At 39.6% G+C, this 19,720-nt stretch overlaps 1 protein-coding gene across 4 annotated transcripts in view; it reads right to left on the bottom strand.

Moving 5' to 3' along the window:
• Positions 1-19,720, bottom strand: part of ARHGAP19 (Rho GTPase activating protein 19) — a 66,117-nt gene that overhangs the window by 28,860 nt on the left and 17,537 nt on the right. The window contains exons 1-6 of one of the 4 annotated variants that reach the window (XM_045068590.1): positions 14,178-14,516; positions 9,547-9,812; positions 8,378-8,458; positions 6,499-6,606; positions 3,930-4,156; positions 867-953 (exon numbers count right to left, since the gene is read on the bottom strand). In XM_045068590.1, the coding sequence (XP_044924525.1) occupies positions 867-953; positions 3,930-4,156; positions 6,499-6,606; positions 8,378-8,458; positions 9,547-9,812; positions 14,178-14,308 (900 nt within the window). In that variant the 5' untranslated portion in view covers positions 14,309-14,516. Of the gene's footprint in view, positions 1-866; positions 954-3,929; positions 4,157-6,498; positions 6,709-8,377; positions 8,459-9,546; positions 9,813-14,177; positions 14,517-19,720 lie in introns of those variants that run through there. The other 3 variants (XM_013054677.2, XM_004749577.3, XM_004749575.3) reach the window with 3 other exon arrangements.

Genomic DNA, 19,720 nt, shown 5'->3' with positions numbered 1-19,720 from the left:
ATACAATGAAAGGGATATTACTGATCCTTAAAAAAGGAAGGAAATTGTGACAAATACTACAACGTGGATGAACCTTGAAAACATGCCAAGTGAAATAAGCTAATCATAAGAAGTGTGATTCCACTTATATGAAGAACTTAGTCAATTCTCTCTCAATTCTCAGCTTTTCCAGATGGCAAGACACTACAATTGAGAAATTCACTATCAGGAAAGTTTGCTCTACATAAAAGACCAAGACTATGACTGTGCAACTTTTTGTTTGAATCTTAGAAACATCAAAAGGTCAAAATTTCCAGTCATACAAAGGGCCCATTCAAGAGAATAAAGATTGTCTCAATCAAATGAGAGGGCCTCTAGGAAGCAGAAAAGGTACTATTCCTCAGTCTTCTCACCAGGAGACCATGGTAGAAAAGGGTTTGTCTTCAAAAGATCTGTATATGTGGGTTTTGTATAATGGAGTGACTCCCTCTGAAATCCACAGAACCACAAAGTTGAGAAAATTATGTGGCCAGAAATATTGACAGTTTGGACTAAAAGGGACAAGGTACAAAATGAAAAGAGACTGTCAGAGCCTCAAAATCCTACTGACAGGAAGCAGGCAGGATAAATTCACCCAACTGCAAATACACACCGGCTTTCATGAAAAAGGAAAAATGACTCAGTGGAGCCAATTAACCTACTCAGCCTCCAGATACCTTCCTATTCCTCCTCACCTTGGCTATTTTCTCTGGGTTTTGCCACTGTCCAACCTGGTTTCAAGTCCCAATCAGGACCTTTTTGGTTGTCATCCTTACATCCCTGATGAGAATCCCACCATGCTTCAACCTCCTTATCTTGTTACCACCCAAATCCCAGCCCTTACTTACCTTAAAAAGTTTCTGGGAGTGTTTGATCATAAAAGCCATCCCATTGTTTAACTTTGTGATATTTTCTTGAAGGTCATTTGCAGTGACCTATTCAGAGGAAAAGAAATCAAAAGAGGGGGATTAAGAGCTGGGAAATGGGGGCGCCTGGGTGGCTCAGTGGGTTAAAGCCTCTGCCTTCGGCTCCGGTCATGATCCCAGGGTCCTGCGATCAAGTCCCACATCAGGCTCTCCACTCAGGGGGGAGCCTACTTCCTCCTCTCTCTTTCTCTGCCTGCCTACTTGTGATCTCTATCTGTCAAATAAATAATAAATAAAATCTTAAAAAAAAATTTAAAAAGAGCTGGGAAATGGAAGAGATACTCCATTTACTTACCAATAAGCTTATTTTTTCAAAGATACAGTGGCTTTTTTCCCTAACAACAGTGCTTCTAATATAATGTTTAATTCTGGAAAGGCCTTTTGGTTCAGCAGGGTTTCTACTGAAAATGACATAACCTAAGAGAAACCAGGTATCCCTGAAGTTACCAAAAAATCCTTGAAAAACAATCTTTGTTTCCTAATTCTGCTCGAGAATTATACATGCAAGCAGAGCTGCTAAAGAGCATCTAGTCTGGGGGATGCCTGGGTGGCTCAGTTGGTTGGACAACTGCCTTCGGCTCAGGTCATGATCCCAGAGTCCCGGGATCGGGTCCCGCATCCGGCTCCCAGCTCCAGAGGGAGTCTGCTTCTCTCTCTGACCTTCTCCTCGCTCGTGTTCTCTCTCACTGTGTCTCTCTCAAATAAATAAATAAAATCTTAAAAAAAAAAAAAAAAAAGAGCATCTAGTCTGGGATTCAAAATGGGCAGGAAGAATGGAATCTATACCAACCATCAAAGACACTGCCTCTTCAGAGAAACTGGAGTTTCTCCAAAAGGTGAGAGAACTGTCACTACTAGTTGATACCAAAGGTGACATCTGTTTCTTAAAAACACATAAGTTCATTGATTTTCTTCTTGTTTCTCCTGCCTCTAAAAAAGAGCACTTGAGCATCTCTACTATCCCAAAGCCTCATATCTCTGTTACTTAATCTGTTTGCTTTTACCAAGATCTCTTAATATTTTTTTATAGGCAGAGATTACTCACTTTTTTCATAATTTCAGCTGGCTGGTTCTAAAATTCTTTCATTAGGAGGCTTGACCTCCTTAATACAGACAAATGTTGGTGTGTCCTTTTATTCTTACCCACCTCCCCCGAAACCTTTGTCTGGGCAGAGGTTCTTCCTGGCCTAGAAGATCACATTTTTTTCACTCGTTACTTGTTATGTAAAATATTGGATACTACTCCTTTCCCTTTTTTTTTTTTTTTTTTTTTTTTTTTTTTGGTAAAGTAAACTCCATGAGCCCATTGTGTGGCTGGAACTCAGGACCCAAGATCAAGTTTCAGCAAGCTCTACTGACTGAGCCAACCAGGCATTCCACAACTGCTCTCCTTAATCTTCCTTTTCTCATTTTTTATAATCCCAAAAATCTTTTATAAGTCACCATACCCTATCTATTTCTAGTCCAACAACCTTATGAGGTAAGTGATAAAGTACTAATTTATGCCCAGTTTACAGAAGAAGAGCCTAAGTATAAAAAAGGCAAAGGATGGGCACCTGGGTGGCTCAGTGGGTTAAGCCTCCGCCTTCAGCTCAGGTCATGATCTCAGGGTCCTGGGATCAAGTCCCGCATCAGGCTCTCTGCTCAACGAAGAACCTGCTTCCCCCTCTCTCTGCCTACCTCTCTGCCTACTTGTGATTTCTCTGTGTATGTGCCAAATAAATAAAATCTTAAAAAAAAAAAAAAAGGGAAGGGGCAAAGACACAGATAATATAGCTGGTTTGCAGCTTCTAACCCAAATATTCTGGCTTCCAATTCCATCATGCAATAAAACCCACATTATGAATGGGCCGGAACAGGGGCACCTGTGTGGCTCAGTCAGTTGGGCATCTGCCTTGGCTCAGGTCATGACCCCGGAGTCTCAGGACTGAGCTCTGCATCAGGCTCCCTCCTCAGCTGCAAGTCTGCTTGTCCCTCTGCCCCTCACCCTGCTCATGTTCCCTCCCTGCCTCCCTCTCTGTCAAATAAACAAATAAAATCTTAAAATATATTATATATTTATATATATCATATATATATATACATATTATATATATATATATATATATATATATATATATATATATAGGCAGGAACATAAAGGAACCTAAAGCTACATGCCTCCAGGTCAAAAATTAGTTCAAAAGACTTTTAATAATTTATTTCTCACTTAAGTCACTGAGAAAGCCATGGTCTCAATAATAAAAAACACATTCAGCTTTTTCCAAGGAAAGCATATCTACAAGAAACAGAAAAGTCAGGATAAGGCAGGACTGTTCTATATCATCTTACCTAAAAGCTTAGTGACATTATCCTGTAAAACTATATGGTTCTTGGGACGCCTGGGTGGCTCAGTTGGTTAAGCACTGCCTTCAGCTCAGGTCATGATCCCAGTGTCCTGGGATCGAGTCCCACATCAGGCTCCTTGCTCGGCAGGGAGCCTGCTTTTCCCTCTGCCTCTGCCTGCCTCTCTGTCTGCCTGTGCTCGCTCGCTCTCTCTCCCTCTATCCCTGAAAAATAAATAAAATCTCAAAAAAAAAAATTTTTTTTTAAAAGAAAAAAACCAAAACTATATGGTTCTAGTCTAAATTTATACTACACAATCTTCAGAAATTAACCTAATTTTTCAAAAGCCCTTCCTGTTAAGAAGGAATATGACCAGCCAAAATGAGTATTCTAGTTTAGTTAGTAGCTACAATTTTCTACTAAGAGCTTCCATTAATAAATTATCTTTCAAGTTTATCAGAGATTGATTTATACATGAGGTTACAAGAATTGGCCCCTTCAAGTTTAATGACTTCCAAATGAACTAACAAAGTATGTTCCTAACATTGTAAAGCTGAAGAGTAGACCTTGGACCCTTGATAACCTCACCAAGGTACAGCCCCAGGATGAGGCCAACCCCAAGAAAACCAAGCAATCTTTGCTCTTCCCCTCAACACTCACATTTTTCGGCCACAGGACATGGGGTGCAAACATAAGGGCAAGGTTATAGGCAGACATCTTATTCTTGTCTTGTTTCTTTGCTGTCTGGTACAGGAGATCAAGCAGTAACTTCAGCAAGTTACGATTGGGTGGAGGGAGAATGAGGAAGAGCAACTGGAGAGCCTCAATTTGCCGCTCCTTATCTGGAACATTGGTCTTGTTTCCTTTATCATCAAACTGCATCAAATCTTGAGGACAAAAGAAATGATTGCAAAGGAGGGAGAAAATACAAGGAAGAAAAATCAACATGCCTACTATTATCCTCCCCTCAACTCCAATCCAAAAAAGGATGAAAAAAAGAATCAGGCATAAACACAGATTATAACAAAATATAATAGTGTCAGTATTCAATAATAAAAAAAATAATAAAAATTTTAAATAGGCACAAGACTTGAAAAAACATTTCTCCAAAGAAGATATACAAACGGCCAATAAGCATTTGTATATTCTATATCACTAGCTATCAGGGAAAAGTAAATTAAAACCACAATGAGATACTACTTTATACCCACTACTATGGCATAACCAACAAACTGAAAATAACAAGTGTTGGCAAGAATGATGAGAAAATTAAACCCTCCTACATTGCTGGTAGGAACGTAAAATGGTGCATTTCGGAAGACAGTTTGGCAGTTCCTCAGAAAGCTAAACATAGTGTTACCATATGACCCAGCAATTCCATTCCTAGATAAATATTCTTAGGGATACAGAGAAACAAAAACATGTCCACACAGATCTTTGACAATACCACCCCCTCACTTTTCCTTACCCAGATATTTTACTGTTAGAAGAAATATGACAATGAATTATGTGGGAATAGGAGGATGATCCACACAGCTCCCCCATGGAATCAGAATCACTGTTTCTCCCCAAAGAAGCTACACACATTATCAATAAAAACAATCCCCTTGATAATCAGAACTTCAAAGGTCACAAATAACCATTTGGATATAATTCCAAATCCTGAAAATGATTATGCTGTGTTGTGTTTTAAACTATTTAACTTCAATAATAATTCCAAGTTTAGGAAAGGCAGACAATATTTCTAAAAACTATTCTCTGTTAACATGAAACTGAAAATAAAAATCCCTTCCAGTTATCAGCAAGGCATACCAAATGCTACAATTGTGCCACACCTCAATATGATCACAAGGAACAGTGAGTCATGGGGTGGGGGAGCAGAGGATTTCAAATATTGCACTAAATTAACTCAACAGAAAAGTGAACAGAATAAGCATTCTTCATGTTAACACTTATAAAAAAAGTATCACATTTTCTATATCTTTTTCGAGATCCAACTTTATTTCTCTCCAAAATAATTATAAAGTTATATAACATTCTAATAATATTTATTCATTTGTATAATTCAGATTGCCACTGAGAGTGCTAAAAAAAAACAAATCTACCCTTATGAGATTTTACAAATTCAAAGCTAGTTTTGTAAGTAGTAAAAATTAGAGACACCTGGGTGGCTCAATCACCTGAAAGTCTGCCTTCAGCTCGGGTAGTGATTCCAGGGTCCTACGATGGAATCCCACATCAGCCTCCTTGCTCAGCAGGAGGTCTGTTTCTCCCTCTGCCTGCAGCTCCCCTGCCTTGTGCACTCCCCCTCCCTCCCTCTCTCTCTCTGACAAATAAATAAATAAAATCTTAAAAAAAAAAAAAGTAGTAAACATTACTCAACAGAAAAACTTATATTTTCCTTAAAATTAGAAAGAAAGAGGTTTCTGGCCAAGGGCAGAAACCAAGTGAATGCAGTACGGATTTTGATGCCCCGTGCTCTGAGTGCCTATAGCAACCTAAGAGCTGTGCAGTCTAAGAATGAATTCCCCACCGCACAGACATAAAAGAGAATGAGGGAAATATGAGCTGAAAATGGAACATCCACGAGAGAAAAAGAATATATGCAAGTATTTGTTTGTAAATGTGTAAAATACCTCTGAAAGGATACACTAAAAATCAATTGCCCTGGTTGCCTCCAGGAAGAAAAACTGGGTATTGGGAAACAGAGGTGGGAGAGGGGCTTTTTGTTCTATACTTTTATGAATCTTTTTGAATTTTGAACCGTGTGAATGTACTGCTTATTTAGAAAACAAATAAAATTATTTTCACGAAACAAGTTTCCAAGATTACAGATGATCTCAACTGAGCCATATTAAGACTTAGCTAAAGCCCCAAACCACTGCAAATATAACAAACCTGCAACCACCTCAGGTACGTGAATCAATCCACAGAAAAGCATTCATTTATTAAGCAACTAAAATATTCAAAGCACAATGCTTTGTGACTCATCAGGGATACAAGAATAAATAAAACCCAGAATTTATCATCAAAGAAGCTGATTTAACAAGAAAAACACCTGAAAACCTAATTAGCCAATACTACCCAGAAAGCCCAAAATACCATGAAGTCTTAACCAATTTTGGCAGAAGTACTGCTATGGGTTACAAACAACAGAAAATGCCAAACAACTTTACTCAATCCAAAGAAATGTATTCATTTACACCTCCTTCTCACCCCCTATACTCACCAGCAATTTTGAGGTGTGCATGGAAATGTTTATGAGTCAGCAGGGGCTCAGGTAGCTCTCCCAGAAACATCTTCAGCAAGGTAGCAACGTCATTTGAATGAAACTCTCCTGATTCCAAGTCAATATCAGTTCCATTATTGAGAGCATCTCTTAAAATCTGCTGTCGGACACTATTCCCTGGAACTCTAAACAAACCCTCTACTCTCAAGTCTGTTTAGCATGGAAAAAACAGAGGACATGCAAAAAGAAGTCACAATTAAAATAAGTCATCTAAAAGACTATGCTTATAAAACCTTTTATAAAGACCTTGAAGGAGGTTTTCTCCCCATTTCCCAGAAAAGTTTTAAATCTACTGGCCTATAAGGAGACTTGTCTGAACATCCCTGAGCCTTGGGGACAGTATGCCCAGGACTAGGCACATTCAGAGACTGAATTTTACCTAAACAGTGACTGGAATGAGCTTGAAAAATAAGTTGGAAGAAAGCCAAATCTCCTAGAAGGCTCCTTCCCTTTGGTTATCTCAGATTTTGTCTGGAAGGAATGAATTCATCTGTGGTAGTCTGTTGCTCCTATAAATGGTTTCTCAGTCCAAAATGAATCTAGAGTCTCTGCACTGCCCCAGAAATCAGAATTCTAACCTATCAGATCACCTTTCGGACTGAGACTCCCAGAAGCTTAGGATCGCCAACTGAACTGTTTTTCCGTTCCAACTAGGTTCTAAACTAATATAAGAGGATTAAGAAAGATGAGAATTAGAGTTTTGGTTCAATCTGGAAGAACCATGAGAGTTCATGTTTTCAACTTAGGTACATATTTATTTTTGTATAGCCCCCTAATTCAGGGATTCAAGTTCAAATGCCTTTAGAGGGCCAGACAGATAATAAATGAATGAATGGGAACCAGAACAAACTAGAGAGTACATACTTGTGCTCCAGCTGATTGTGCCCAAGGGAGGGTCCCAAGATACTAGATCTTCTTATCACCCAAAGAATTAAAAAACCTGGACATTCCCCATTCCCCACTGATAACTGATTTGATTTTTACTTTAATCCTTTCCCAACCAAACAAAATGTGAATGTAAAGGACTCAAGTCCTTACCCCATCAGTTTGCAACCTCTGCTCTAGCTCCTACCAGAATGCCCCACATAAAAAAGTCAAAAATAAGCATTTGTATTGAATTTGTCAAAGTATCACATACACCACACATTTCACAACACTCAACTGTACCAACCACTTACAGCAAGACATAACCAGCACGACCACAAAATAAATAAGCATTAAGCAAAGAATATATTTTAATTATAGAATTCCAGAGATGAAAACTATCTTTAGTGATAAATCATAGTCCCTTGAGTAAAGATCATGATTCTTTATAATTTATTTTTCCAGAAAAAAAAAAAAAGCCTGAGTCTAGAAGAAAATGTGATTTTATAGATACTATCTAATTTATCTACATCTTTGAGAGTATAAAACAAACCAATATATGAGATGAAATTTAAAAGGGAATATATTTAGGGGAGCCTGGGTGGCTCAGTGGGTTAAAGCCTCTGCCTTCAGCTCAGGTCATGATCTCAGGGTCCTGGGATAGAGCCCCACATGGCGGGGCAGGGGGGGGGGGTAGTCTCTGCTCAGCAGGGAGCCTGCTTCCCCCTCTCTCTCTGCCTGCCTCTCTGCCTACTTGTGATCTCTCTCTGCCAAATAAATAAATAATAATCTTAAAAAAAGGGGGGGGGAATATATTTAGAAACATGCCACCTAAAATTATCATTGGTTAGTATCTTTTGTTCATTGGCACCTACTTACTCAAGGAAGTTAGCTTTCAACAGAAAACTGACAATTCTTCATTAACAAAGAATAATAAAATCTTGAGAACTCTTACTTTTGTGTAGATACTCAATTAGTTGGTATATCTGGGCAATGCCTTCCTCCGTCAATGGGGATCCAAATACCACTCCTTTTTCTAAAAAATCATACAACAGGAGAGAGCTATATTTTCCATATATAGTATAAAATCATCATTCTTAAAGCCACTCACGCATCCTATATTACAGTTCAGCAAATGCTTTCACAGATTCAATAAACAGAACCTTAAAGCTAGAAGTACACCCAAAAATTCAACAACTCTCAATCAACTCTCCACAAGTTTAATATTAGTCATAGCTTCCTTAAAGGCAAAGACCATCTTCTTAGTTAAGTAACAATACCTAGTGTGTTGATATTTAACTTAAAAGAAAAAGTGAGGTGCCTGGGTGGCTCAGTCAGTTGAGCATTCCACTCTTGGTTTCAGCTCAGGGCATGATCTCAGGGTCCTGAGATCAAGCCCTGCACTGGCCTTCAAGCTCTCACAGAGTACATGAGATTCTCTCTTTCCCTCTCCCTTTGCCACCTCCCCCACTCCAGCCCATGCATTCTAAGATAAATAAATAAAACCTTCAAAATAGAATAATAAATAAACAAAATTTAGAACCAGGACTGTCGAAGTATGACAGAATAATAAATAAACAAAATTTACAACCACGACTGTCAAAGTATGACATATACATTGGTATATGCGTGATCTGTTATAATGTTCAAACTTTTTTTCTACCATAAATGATTTTCTTATACTTAATAAAATAGTACCTCTTTAATATCTTATCAAAAGCAGTCCACAATTTATTTTCTAGGAAGGCTTTTATTTTGGATGACTCATAGGTATCTGCCTTATCAAAGCAGTCCATAGAATGAAAACATTCGAAAACTGCAGTAAAGAAAGTTCAAACTTTCTTTACTGTACTCTCCAGCTATGTCATAGGGCATGAAAATCAAGGTAACTACCTAAACTGAATCATGTCACCTTTCTCAGGGACTGATATACTTGCTTTAGTTTAGCTACTTTATAAATTTTTATTGCTAACCTGAGATTTTACTACTTAAGAAAATGAGAAAAATGCCCCCCCCCAAAAAAACATCTTTACATAATAGCAACTCAGTGAAAGTACAGATATGAGGAGGTGAAGCCCAGGGAGCAGCTGCAGCCTGCCCGCCCTTCACAGACACGTGCCCTACCCTTTCGCTTGAGAGACATTAGAGACCGGAAGAATCCTGACGCTGGGCCGGCCCCACCAGGCAATTTAAGGTCCACTTCCCCCATCAGCTGAGCCAGCTCAGTTCCAGGTAGGTCAATGAGCCTTGTGATATTGCTGACCACCAACTCGGTGAACACCTCAGGTTTCTCATGTCGGAGTTTCTCCACAAAAAAGTCAGGATTGAAGATAATGGGCTGCCCTCGAAGGGAAGAGTCATTGCAGATAACAAAATTGCAGATGGCATCACTGAAAAAAATGAAACAAGAAACTTTAGGGGATCATTTGTGCATGTTTCTCATGCTCTGTAAGTCATACAATTATTCACTGTTTCTGTGGGTTAACCTACAAATTGGTTTAAAAAACCTAATCCTTAGTCTGGTTCACTGTACAAAAGAAGACAATTTGAGCTTGTTGCTATTTAGGTTATACCCACCTAGATACTTAGGAATTTCATTTAATGAAAAGATACTAAATAACCTCTAAATACAACTTGACTCCCTGCTCAATGGGTCCGCATCTCCGTCTCCCTATGCCCCTTCCCCTCCTCCTGCTCCTGCTCATTCGTGCTCTGATAAATAAAATCTTTAAAAATAAATAAATAAATACGTAAGACCCGATTCTGCCCCTTAATTTCAGGTGTACACCATAAGACATAGATCCTTAGAGCCTCCCAAGCCCAGTGGTATATTAAATTTGGTAGTCACACGGAGCACATTTCCTTATTAAAACAGCAAAACCCTAGGGGCACCTGGGTGGCTCAGTGGGTTAAAGCCTCTGCCTTTGGTTCGGGTCATGATCCCAGGGTCCTGGGATCGAGCCCCGCTTCAGGCTCTCTGCTCAGTGGGGAACCTGCTTCCTCCTCTCTCTCTGCCTGCCTCTCTGGCTACTTGTGATCTGTCTGTCAAATAAATAAGTAAAAATCTTAAAAAAAAAAACAAAACAGCAAAACCCTGAATTTTTACTGTTAAATACTAGTAAGATGCCAGACCTGCCGCTGTTCTTCCTAACACAGCATGGGTAATAGTTAAGACCTTGGGACTGTAGCCAGTACCGTACAGTATTTCCCATGCAGTGTCCCAACTGTTGACAGTACTACATTTAGGCCAGTCTCAAATGCCACGGAAATCACATGACAGCAAGCATGAAACTATTCAAGAGCTAAAACTACATCTAAATAGTGTAGTAGACATTTTGGAGACATTTACTTGACCCATACAGTTCTTTGGTTCCTGGGTCCATACACAGGTGTCTGTTTTGTTTTGTTTTCTTCCTTTCTTTCTTTCTTCCTTCCTTCCTTTCTTTCTTCCTTCCAGCCCGCCTTTTTTTTTTTTTTTTAAGATTTAATTTATTTGACAGAGAGAGATCACAAGTAGGCAGAGAGGGAGAGAAAGAGAGAAGGAGGAGGAAGCAAGCTCCCTGCCTAGCAGAGAGCCCGATGTGGGACTCGATCCCAGGACCCTGAGATCATGACCTGAGCTGAAGGCAGAGGCTTAACCCACTGAGCCACCCAGGCAGCCCCTAATCACCCCGCTTTAATTGAAACAGCTGCCCTTGGATTCTTTTCCTCGTAATCAAAAAGCCTTCACCAGAATGGAAGGCATTTACAAGTACATAAAACAGATATTAATTCCACCTTACCCGGGTCCAGAAATAGATTTTATTTTAAAATCCTTCAACTCTGGATGCCTCTGCCCCTCATCTAAGTCCAACCTTTATTCAGGCAGGTTCTTCTCTCTAGGCACTTGGAAAAACTCTGTATCTTGCTCCTAATTTCACTTCTCTGTCACTGAATAATGCTAAGCAGCTAAGTTCTATTGGCCTCTGATCCTAGCTGATTTTCCACTCCTACACTACCTGGACTATATTCCTGGCAAAGCTCCTTTGACTCTCAAGAAATATTTTCTTCCCCATTCACTGTTTTCCAATGCCTAACTACTATACTGCTTTGTACTTTTAACATGTTATGTTAAAGTACACAACACTAATTGTTTGTACCCATTATCAATCATCTCTAATAGCTTATTCTAATCCTTATTATATAAAGTCATCTATTATATAACCAATGAGTAGACAGAACACAAACCAGAAAGAACAAGTCATCACATCTGTCAGGCAAAGTTGAAATTCACCTGACACATATAAATATTCCACGATAAAAACAACAAAAAAAACCAATTACAACTTAAAAGTCTTCCACAACATCCTAGGTACCGAAAAACTGTTCCAGGAAAAATGACACTCTAAATATTAAATATTAGTAATCTATAATCTACTTTGTCAACACTACACAGATAATTTCTAATAATGATATAATGAAAACAAGGCATGGGAAAACTTCAAAGTTCATCACTTCTTCCTTGAAAAATTACTACATAAGGGCACCTGGATGGCTCAGTGGGTTAAAGCCTCAGCCTTCGGCTCAGGTCATGATCTCGGGGTCCTGGGATCGAGCCCCGTGTCGGGCTCTCTGCTCAGCAGGGAGCCTGCTTCCCATCATCTCTCTCTGCCTGCCTCTCTGCCTACTTGTGATCTCTGTCTGTCAAATGATAAATAAAATCTTTGAAGAAAAAAAAAAGGAAAGAAAAATTACTACACACGGTCCAAATTTTCAACTGATAGCTACTAAATTTTCTTTTCTCTGAAATGATAATAAAAGAATTCACATAAAGATTTAAAATTATAAACATGTATTCTTAAGTCAAAAAGTAATTAAGAGGGGCACCTGGGTGGCTCAGTGGTTTGGGCTGCTGCCTTCGGCTCGGGTCATGATCTCAGGGTCCTGGGATCGAGCCCCGCATCGGGCTCCCTGCTCCGCAGGAAGCCTGCTTCCCTCTCTCTCTCTCTCTGCCTGCCTCTCTGCCTACTTCTGATCTCTGTCTGTCAAATAAATAAATAAAATCTTTAAAAAAAAAAAGTCATTAAGAAAGAGATCTAAAACTGCTTACCGACTTAACATTTTTATATACATGGAAAGGTTATTTTCCTTATTAAGGGTGCAAATGATTATAAGGCAATTAAAATCAAAAGCAAGTGTATCCTAAACCAATGACAAAACCTCTTTTTCTTTTAGTGTACGCTTATTTCAGTGAAGAAACATGAGTCAATATAAAACTACTGTTTATAATCACTGCCAATGAGAAATCACTACTCTGAGAGAGCCAGAAAAATCACGAAACGTGTTAGCACTGAAAAGAGTCTTATAATTTACTGAGTCTAAACTATCATTTTATGGACTTCAGATCCCTTTTAATTCTGAAAAACAGATTTCAGATCAAATTAGTTCTAACAAATAAATATGCATAAATAGCATCCATTAGGGGCGCCTGGGTGGCTCAGCCAGTTAACTGGCTGCCTTCTGCTCAGGTCATGATCCCAGGGTCCTGGGATGGAGCTGTGCATCAGGTTCCCTACTCAGCAGAGAGCCGCCTTCTCCCTCTCCCTCTGCCTGCCCCTCTGCCTACTTCTGCTCTCTATCTCCCTGTCAAATAAATAAATCTTACAAAAAAAAAAAAAAAAAAAAAAAAAACACAGCATCCAGTACATTCCTAAAGCAGAAACACACAGAGACATATACCTTCAGACTTTAATTTTACTACATTCCTGAAGCAGAAACACACAGAGACATATACCTTCAGACTTTAATTTTATTAATATCCCAGAGCAATATTCAGTTAAGATCCTAAAACTTGCATCACAGGGATGCCTGGGTGGCTCATGGGTTAAGCCTCTGCATTTGGCTCAGGTCATGGTCTCAGGGTCCTGGGATCAAGCCCCGCATCAGGCTCTCTGCTCCGCAGGGAGCCTGCTTCCCCCTCTCTCTCTGCCTGCCTCTCTGCCTACTTCCGATCTCTCTCTCTCTGTGTCAAATAAACTAATAAAATATTTTTTAAAAATTAAAAAATTAAACTTCCATCACAAATGACACTCCAGCACTAAACTGGATCAAATACAAAAATGAGAAAGGAGCTAGAAGCACAAAGCCCTAGCTACATAGTTTCTCAACAGAGTCCTCCCTACCTGACCATCACCTTCAAGTCTGTCCCCTCCTAAACAGGTAGAACAGATAGAAGAATAAGTAAGTTCAAGTCTCCCTCTACCCATTCACAAAGAATACCAGAAAAAGTTCCCTTGAAAGTCCTAACCCACAGGTAATAAGCAATATGTTTCTTTTCACCTTCTGCTTTTTCTCCCCTTCCTTCCCATGACCATTCATCCTTGTTTTGCCCCACTTGAAAATCTTTAACCTAGTTTTTTATTTCTCCTTTTTCACTTTTTCTGAGTGGAGCACCTATCTGGTAAGATAGGATGTAAGAGAGAAAAATGATTAAAAAGGAAGTAAAATGGAAGATGGGAGATGGAAAAGACAGATACACAGTGGGTTACATTTTTTTAATTACCCCCATACCACATAGCCTGCTAATCCCTTTCCACAGAACACACAGTATCACAATATAAAGTTGAGAATATCTAGGAACATGATTAAGAACTTAAGAGATTTCTAGGACTAAAGAAAATACATTTAAGTAAAAACAACTTCCTACTCTACAGTATCTTATTTTAAAACTAAGTCTAAGTTTGCTCAAGTTCAAGAAAAAAAATTTAATTTCTTACATAAGTGCTGAAAGCTTCTGATGAGGCATTGGTAAAGCGAAGAGACTGGAAAAAAATTTTTCTCCTTGTTTGTTGTGACAAAGGAACCCTCCTTTCCCTGCCCCATTACAGCCTACACAAATTCCAGACATGTTAGAGGACACAAGGACACATTATGGGGCCTGAAAGGCAGTACTTATCAGGACTCTAAGCACTCATTTGCAAGCAGGAACAAAACAGAAATAAAAAATTGGACCAGTTCATTGTATTTGCCAACGTGTAGATAAAGCTCAACAGTAGTCTCCCATCACACTAAAAGTTGTATTAGACAAAACAATCATATAATGTAAGAGTATAAGGACAAGTACTCTTATAGTATGGAGGGGAGAATGATCCCTACCTCACATCATACACAAAAAATACAAAAAAGATCAAAATATGAAAAGCCAAACTTTAAACAGTTTAGAAAAGAAGAATGAATAATAAATGAGGCAGAAGAAATGTGTCTTAAACAAGGCATAAAAAGTACAATCCACAAAGAAAAGACTGACACATTTAACTACATTAAAATTTTAAATGTGTGTACAACAAATGACATTATGAACAAAGTTCTTTAAAAATGAAGTCAAAATGCCTCTGGAGAGAGATGAAAAAACAGGAGTGGGAGAAAAACTTTTTACTATATGTTCTTTCATATTTTCTAGATTTTTTTTTGAAGATTTTATTAATTTATTTTACAGAGATCACAAGTAGTCAGAGAGGCAGGCAGAGAGAAAGAGGGGGAAGCAGGCTCCCCACTAAGCAGAGAGCCCAATGGGGGGCTCGATCCCAGGACCCTGAGTTCATGAACTGAGCCTAAGGCAGAGGCTTAACCACTGAGCCACCCAGGTGCCCCCATATTTTTTTGAATTTTTGATTCCTGTGAACATAGTGCCCATTCACAATAAATACATAAATAGATTTAAATTTTAAACTAGAAAGCCATAAACTGGGGGGAAAAACTTGTCATGCATATAAAAGAATTAGTATTCAGAATTTATCAATCTAAAAATTTATATCTAAAATTTAGAAGAAAAACACACTCAAAGAAAATTAGACAAATGATCAAGTAATTCATAAAGGAGGAGCCCTACGTGACTAACAAACATGAAAATAATCTCAACCTTAAAAGTTACAAGGGTTGGGGTGCTTGGGTGGCTCAGCTGTTAGGCGCCTGCCTTCAGCTCTGGTCATTATCCCAGGGTTCTGGGATTGAGCCCTAGATCAGGCTCCCTGCTCAATAGGAAGCGTGCTTCTCCCTCTCCCACTCTCCCTGCTTGTGCTCCCTCTCTTGCTGTGTCTCTCTCTGTCAAATAAATAAATAAAATCTTTTAAAAAATAAAAATAATTAAAAGTTACAAGGTCGGGGCATACTGAGTGAGCATGGAAACTAGTTAAGATTCTCTCTCTCGGGGCGCCTGGGTGGCTCAGTGGGTTAAAGCCTCTGCCTTCGGCTCAGGTCATGATCCCAGGGTCCTGGGATCGAGTCCCACATCGGGCTCTCTGCTCAGCGGGGAGCCTGCTTCCTCCTCTCTCTCTGCCTGCCTCTCTGCCTACTTCTGATCTCTGCCTGTCAAATAAATAAATAAAATCTTTAAAAAAAAAAAAAAAGATTCTCTCTCTCGCTCTCCCTTTGCCTCTCTCCCTGTCATGCAAGCACGCACACTCTCTTTCTCTCTCTCTCTCTTTCTAAAAAGGGGGGGGAAAGTTACAAGTATAAGCAAACTGAAGAATGGTGTCTTTCCCCATCCATCATTTTGGCAAAAACTATCAGATTCAGGCAATATCTTTTTACTCCTAGTTTGCTGAGGGTGACTTACTATCATGAGTCAGTTTAATTTTATCTATTTGTTGTGCAGCAGTTGATATGATTTGATTTATTTATTTGACACAGAGAGAGAGAGAGACAGTAAGCGAGGGAACACAAGCAGGGAGAGTAGCAGAGAGAAAAGCAGGCTCCCCACTGAGCAGAGAGCCCAATGCAGGGCTCCATCCCAGGATCCTGAGATCATGACCTGAGCTGAGCAACCCAGGTGCCCCAATCTTGCATTTCTATAATGCTGTTATATTATCATCTTTATATATTGCTGAATTTGGTTTGCTTATAGTCTGGGTTTCCATATAGATTCATAAGTTAGACTGTCATGGAATTGCTTTCTCAAAGTAGAGAGTTCCTGTGAAATCTTTCATGAGCCAAAATGGCATTAAGTGAAGAAGCCATTACCATTAACTTATATGGAAAAAAATTTTTGCATCCCCAGACCCCAAAAATAGCCCCTCTTAGCATTTTTTGACCCTACATTCCTGGTGGATGTACAAAATAAATCAAGATAAAGTACAGATACCCACAGACACAGTTCAAACTCATGACAGCTTGCTGCTGAGATGCTGAGTATAGTTCTCCGGGAAGGAGCTTGGGGGTGCCGCTCGCAGGGTATGAGCTGCCTCTATATTGGCTCGCTGGAAAACAAACGCTAAATGCTATTCTCACTTTTTATCTTGCTTTGTAAAAGTGGAAATCCTCTCTGGGTTTCTTTCAGTTAGTGAAAACAAGCTCTAATGTAGGTCCCTCCTAAAAGCAAAGAGGTCTAACACAAACGTTCAAAAAGCAGGAGGATACCTGTACAGAGCGCGACCTCCTCTTCCACAGTTTCACTTTCTGTGGTCCACAAGCAGATAATCCCCCTCTTGACCTACCATCAGAAGGTCAACAATAGCCTGACAATGACCAAAGATCCCTACATCATTCACCTCACTTCATCTGATAATATAGGCATTTTATCATTTCACATGATCACAAGAAGGGGGACTATAGCGCAAAAGGTATTTTGAGAAAAAGACCACATTCACCTAACTTTCATTATATTGTTTTTTTTAAGAGTTTATTTATTTGACAGACAGAGATCACAAGTAGGTAGAGAGGCAGGCAGAGAGAGAGGAAGGGAAGCAGGCTCCCCGCTGAGCAGAGAGCCTGATGTAAGGCTCAATCCCAGAACCCTGAGATCATGACCTGAGCCGAAGGCAGAAGTTTAACCCAATGAGCCACCCAGGCGCCCCGATTTTATTTATTCATGAGAGAGAGAGTGCATGCGCATGAGATCACAAGAAGGTAGAAGGGCAGAGGGAGAGCTGAGCAGGGAACCTGACACAGGGCTTGATCATGACCTGAGCTGAAGACAGATGCTTAACCCACTGAGCCACCCAGGTGCCCCTCACTATGTAACTTTGTAGTTTTCTTTTCTTTTCTTTTTTTTAAGATTTTTATTTATTTGACAGATCACAAGTAGGCAGAGAGGCAGGCAGAGAGAGAGAGGAAGAGGAGGCAGGCTCCCTGCTGAGGAGAGAGCCTGATATGAGGCTCCATCCCAGGCCCCTGGGCTCATTACCTGAGCCGAAGGCAGAGGCCTTAACCACTGAGCCACCCAGGCGCCCATAACTTTGTAGTTCTTAAGAGAAACCATTAAAAAGTTCCTAAGAGGGGTGCCTAAGTGGCTCAGTTGGTTAAGCTTCTGCCTTCAGCTCAGGTCATGATCTGAGTCTGTCTTAGGTTCAGGGTCCTGAGAAGGAGCCTCCCCTACTTTTCCCTCTCCCTCTCTCTGCCACTCCTGTTTGTGCGCTCTCGCGCTCTCTCTGTGTCAAGTAAATAAATAAATAATCCTTTTTTAAAAAGTTATCTCCTCCTCTTTATTCATGATGTTGACAATTTTTCTCTTTTTATTAATTTATGAATCTTATTAGAGGTTTATCAATTTTATTAGCTTTGTCAAGTTTCCAGCTTTTGATTTTGCTGAATCCCTCTATTACATGTCTGCTGTTTACTTGATTAATTTCTGCTCTTATCTTTATTACTTCCTTTCTTTACTGGATTCAGGGTAAAGGTGGTGCTGCCACTCTGTGGAATGGATGACCTTTTCACTATGTGGTGCTGGAACACTTGTGATACATACAGAGGGGAAAAGTGAAATTTGATTATCTACCTCACACTATACACAAAGATCATCAATTCCAGGTAAATGGAAGATTTAGAGATGAACAGAACGATAAACCTACTAGAAGGTAATATAGAAAAATACACTCTTGAACTGAGGCTGGGGAGATTTTTTAAATAACTTTAAAATAACACATTAAAAATATTAACCACAAAAAAGATTAATACATTTGAGTTCATTAAAGTAAGAACTTGGGGTGCCTGGGTGGCTCAGTGGGTTAGGCCCCTGCCTTCGGCTCAGGTCATGATCTCGGGATCCTGGGATCGAGTCCCGCGTCGGGCTCTCTGCTCAGCAGGGAGCCTGCTTCCCTTCCTCTCTCTCTGCCTGCCTCTCTGTCTGCTTGTGATTTCTCTCTGTCAAATAAATAAATAAAATCTTTTAAAAAAATAAATAAATAAAAATAAAGTAAGAACTTGTGCTTATCAAAAGACATCCTTAAGAAAGCCACAGAGTAGGAATACAGCCCAAAAAGGGGCTCACCTTAATATACTAAGCATTCCTACTATCAGTAAGAAAAAACACAACCCACTAGAAAAACAGGCATGAAATTTCAAAAAAAATCTCATAAAAAAGAGTAGCCAAGGGGCACCTGGGTAACTTAGTAGGTTAAGCACCTGACTCTTGTTTTAGGCTCAGATCATGATCTCAGGGTCAGCATGGAGTCTGCTTGAGAACTCTCTCTCCCTCTGCCCCTCCACAGGCTAGCAAACATGCACACATGCTCTCTCACTCCCTCTCAAATAAATAAATAAATAAACAAAATATTAAAAAAAAAAAAAGTAGCCAAATGCAAAAAAAAAAAAAATGCCCAATATCATTAGGTATCAAGGAAATGCAAATTTTAAAACAATGACATACTACCACCCAACAGAATGACTAAAATTAAAGAGAATGACCAAAGTTTAGAGAAACTAACAGTTAACTCTTTTATACTGATAGCAAAGCTATAAAACTGGTACAACCACTTTGGAAAACTGTTTGGTCTTATCTACTAAAGCTGAACAAAAGTGTGTCCTATGACTCCATCAGTTCTAAAATATGCTTAATGTGTGTAGCCACAGGTGCACCAAAAATCACAAACAAGAATGTTCACTGAGGTGCCTGGGTGCTCAGTGGGTTAGGCATCTGTCTTCATCTGTCTTCAATCATATCTCAGAGTCCTGGGATCGAGCCCTGAATCCAGCTCCACGCTCAGTGGAGAAGTCTGCTTCTCCCTCTCCCTCTGCCCCTCACCCAGCTCATGCTCACTCACATGCTCTCATTCTCTCTCATTCTAAAATAAATGAAATCTTTTAAAAAAATTAAAAAGTTCACTGAAACATTAATTTATAAACAGCAAAACATCCAGCAGAATGCTTCTATTAGGGGCGCCTGGGTGGCTCAGTGGGTTAAAACCTCTTCGACTCAGGTCATGATCCTGGGTCCTGGGATCGAGCCCCACATTGGGCTCTCTGCTCGGCAGGGAGCCTGCTTCCTCCTCTCTCTCTGCCTGCCTCTCTGCCTACTTGTGATCTCTGTCTGTCAAATAAATAAATA

Source organism: Mustela putorius, unplaced genomic scaffold (genome assembly GCF_011764305.1).
Source record: "Mustela putorius furo isolate JIRA1106 unplaced genomic scaffold, ASM1176430v1.1 tig00003909_pilon_pilon_pilon, whole genome shotgun sequence".
NCBI lineage: Eukaryota > Metazoa > Chordata > Mammalia > Carnivora > Mustelidae > Mustela > Mustela putorius.
The sequence above is the reverse complement of the archived record's forward strand: the minus strand, read 5'-3'. Positions and strand labels throughout refer to the sequence as shown.